This window comes from Neovison vison, chromosome 5 (assembly GCF_020171115.1).
Source record: "Neovison vison isolate M4711 chromosome 5, ASM_NN_V1, whole genome shotgun sequence".
NCBI lineage: Eukaryota > Metazoa > Chordata > Mammalia > Carnivora > Mustelidae > Neogale > Neogale vison.
The window spans coordinates 40,018,608-40,022,104 of record NC_058095.1 but is presented as its reverse complement, the minus strand read 5'-3'; the positions used below and the strand labels follow the sequence as shown (position 1 = coordinate 40,022,104).

General features: G+C 61.9%; 1 protein-coding gene across 1 annotated transcript; it reads left to right on the top strand.

The window, feature by feature from the left end:
• The first annotated feature begins 203 nt into the window (after positions 1–203).
• Positions 204–2,175, top strand: NOG (noggin). Its single transcript, XM_044248625.1, has one exon. The coding sequence runs from the start codon at positions 794–796 to the stop codon at positions 1,490–1,492; it is 699 nt and encodes a 232-aa protein (XP_044104560.1). The 5' UTR covers positions 204–793; the 3' UTR covers positions 1,493–2,175.
• Positions 2,176–3,497: the final 1,322 nt, after the last annotated feature.

The following is a 3,497-nucleotide window of genomic DNA, read 5'->3' as shown; positions in this document are numbered from 1 at the left end:
CGGGCAGCCGGACTGTCGGCTTCCCGGGGCATCTGGGTCCGGCGGGGCACAGCCCTGGGCGCTGCCGTAGCCGCCGCCGCGGCGAGTGCAAGCGGCTTCCCCCAGAGCCTGTGCTGCTCCAGCTCCTCGGGGGTGGAGAAGTGGGGGGTGGGGTTGTTGTTTGGGGGGAAGAAGGGGGAGGGGGCAACGCCGAGAGAGTCAGTGGTTTCCATGGTGATGGAGCTGAAAGTGCAGGAAATTTAAAGGCTTGGACCCTGCGAGACAGACAAACCGGTGCCAACGTGCGCGGACGCCGCCGCCGCCGCCGCCGCTGGAGTCCGCCGGGCAGAGCCGGCCGCGGAGCCCCGAGCAGGCGGAGGGAAGTGCCCCTAGGACCCGCTGGGCCAGCGGCGCTGCACAGAGCGGCAGGACGACGAGCAGCAAGAGGAGGAGGAGGGGAGAGCGGCTCGTCCACGCGCCCTGCACCGCCGCCGGCCGGGGAAGGCAGCGAGGAACCGGCGCCCCCCGAGCCCGCCGTCGCCCTGGAGTAATTTCGGATGCCCCGCCGCGGCCGCCTGCCCGAATAGACCCGGGAGAGGAGTTGCGACCAACTTGTGTGCCTTCTTTCCGCCCCGGTGGGAGCCGGCGCTGCGCGAAGGGCTCTCCGGGCGACTCATGCTGCCGGCCCTGCGCCTGCCCAGCCTCGGGTGAGCCGCCGCCGGAGAGACGGGGGAGCGCGGCGGCGCCGCGGGCTCGGCGTGCTCTCCTCCGGGGACGCGGGACGAAGCAGCAGCCCCGGGCGCGCGCCGGAGGCATGGAGCGCTGCCCCAGCCTGGGGGTCACCCTCTACGCCCTGGTGGTGGTCCTGGGGCTGCGGGCGGCACCGGCCGGCGGCCAGCACTATCTCCACATCCGCCCGGCTCCCAGCGACAACCTGCCCCTGGTGGACCTCATCGAACACCCGGACCCTATCTTTGACCCCAAAGAGAAGGATCTGAACGAGACGCTGTTGCGCTCGCTGCTCGGGGGCCACTACGACCCGGGCTTCATGGCCACCTCGCCCCCCGAGGACCGGCCCGGAGGGGGCGGGGGGGCGGCCGCGGGCGCCGAGGACCTGGCGGAGCTGGACCAGCTGCTGCGGCAGCGGCCGTCGGGGGCCATGCCGAGCGAGATCAAAGGGCTGGAGTTCTCCGAGGGCTTGGCCCCGGGCAAGAAGCAGCGCCTGAGCAAGAAGCTGCGGAGGAAGTTACAGATGTGGCTGTGGTCGCAGACCTTCTGCCCGGTGTTGTACGCGTGGAACGACCTGGGCAGCCGCTTTTGGCCGCGCTACGTGAAGGTGGGCAGCTGCTTCAGTAAGCGCTCGTGCTCCGTGCCCGAGGGCATGGTGTGCAAGCCGTCCAAGTCTGTGCACCTCACTGTGCTGCGGTGGCGCTGTCAGCGGCGCGGGGGCCAGCGCTGCGGCTGGATTCCCATCCAGTACCCCATCATTTCCGAGTGCAAGTGCTCATGCTAGAACTCGGGGTTCCCTTCCAGCACCCGGACAATTGATGGAACCCCACTGACGCCCTCCCCCCGCCCCCCGCACCGTCTCCAACCAGTTCCACCACTCTCTCGAGAGGGGATTCAATGAACTTTTTTTCCTTTCTGGCTACAGAGACCTAGCTTTCTGGTTCATGTAATGCACTGTTTAACTGTGTAGGAATGTATATGTGTGTGTATATACGGTCCCAGTTTTAATTTACTTATTAAAAGGTCAGTATTATACGTTAAAAGTTACCGGCTTCTACTGTATTTTTAAAAAAAAATAAGCAAAAGGAAAAAAAAAAAAGAACAGAGCAAAGAGAGACTTATTCTGGTTGTCGCTAATAATGTTAACCTGCTATTTATATTCCAGTGCCCTTCGCATGGCGAAGCAGGGGGGAAAAGTTATTTTTTCTTAAAGTACAAAGAGAGGGGAGAACTTTTGTAGAAGGACTTTTAAAAAGCTATTTTCCATTCTTCGGAAAGTGTTTTGGTTTTCCTTGGACCTCGAAGAAGCTATAGAGTTCAATGTTATTTTACAGTTATTGTAAATATAGAGAACAAATGGAATGACTAATCATTGTAAATTAAGAGTATCTGCTATTTATTCTTTATAATATCCCGTGTAGTAAATGAGAAAGAAGTGCAGAGCAGGATTAAAGAAAACCACTAAAATCGACTGCGCTCGACACTGCGATTCTCTGTGTTGGTGATTGATGGGGGGTGTGGGGGCTTGAGGGGGCGGGTAGGGGTGCCGCTGTGCTTACTATGCCTGTTGGGAGAAGGGGCTCATCTCCTCTTCTGGTGTGATGGAGATGACCACTCAGTTTTTCACGGGGGGGGGGGTGGTATTCTCAAACCCCTCACTCGAACATCACGTGGCCTTCGCCCAGTCTCCCGGCTTTTTCTCCCTATGTCACCAAAGCTCCGGCCCGTCCTGACCTCGACACCCAGCCGGCCCCCTGGAGCTGACCCCAGGCTGGGCCAAGGGGCGGGGGGGGGGGGGGGTAGAGGGAGGGTGGGCGGCCGCTTTGTCCTGCCTGACAGGCCCTTCACAATGGGGACACGTGTCTTTCACACCTACCCTGGGGGCGGAGTGCCGCTGAAACTTGACCCCCGAGGAATGGGGGGGGGGTGGTGGGAGAGATCAGAGCGCGCCCACCCAGATCCCGCCACCCCTCCCGCCTCGCACCGCCCCCCCCATCAATAACCAGCCTATGTTAACCCTTTGCACGCCCGGAAGCTGCCGTGATGCAAGCTGAGGCGATCCGGTCCTTTGGAATCAACACTCAGGCTCCGGGATCCTGCAGGTCTGAGCCCCCCAAACCCTAGGCCCTCAGCTGGAATTGCTGGGGGCAGCTGGGTGACTTGACACTCGCCTTCCCCCACCCCCCACCGCCCGCGTGCCCCAGGACCTAAGGAGGACTCTGAGGGTCAGGATTTCAGAGGGGTCTGAATTTGGGTGAAAAACGCCACCACTGGGATCTGCAGTCGGGAACAGGGTGCGCCCCCCACCCCCACTCCGCTTGGGGGTGGAGAGGGAGGAGAACGCAGAACGGGGATCTTTGAGCTTTTGGGTTAGAGAGGGGCAGAAGACGTGTTACCCCTTAAAGGGACATGCAAAATATCACCCTCACCCCACCCTTTAAAAAGCCAACTTCTTGGGGCTGGCGCTCGACTCGCGTGCGTCCCTCCGCCTCAGTCCGCGGTGGCGCCCATCCGCGCAGCTCCACGTGGGCCGGCTTCCTGACACTGCTCAGCGCTCCCTTTATTTATCTTGGACTCCAAAGTCGCTCTCTTTTGCTCCCTCCCCGCCCCCCTGCCACATCCCCGCGCCTCCCTCCCGGCATCCCTCCCCCCACCCCACCCCGGGGCCGGAGTCCCAGCGAATCTATGCTAATTATTTCAAACCTGCGCCGGGTCCCCAGCGCAGTCTCAATGCCCCCGGCCCCGCCCGCCCTGTCCCTCCAGCCGGGCGCTTTCTTCCCTCCCGACGC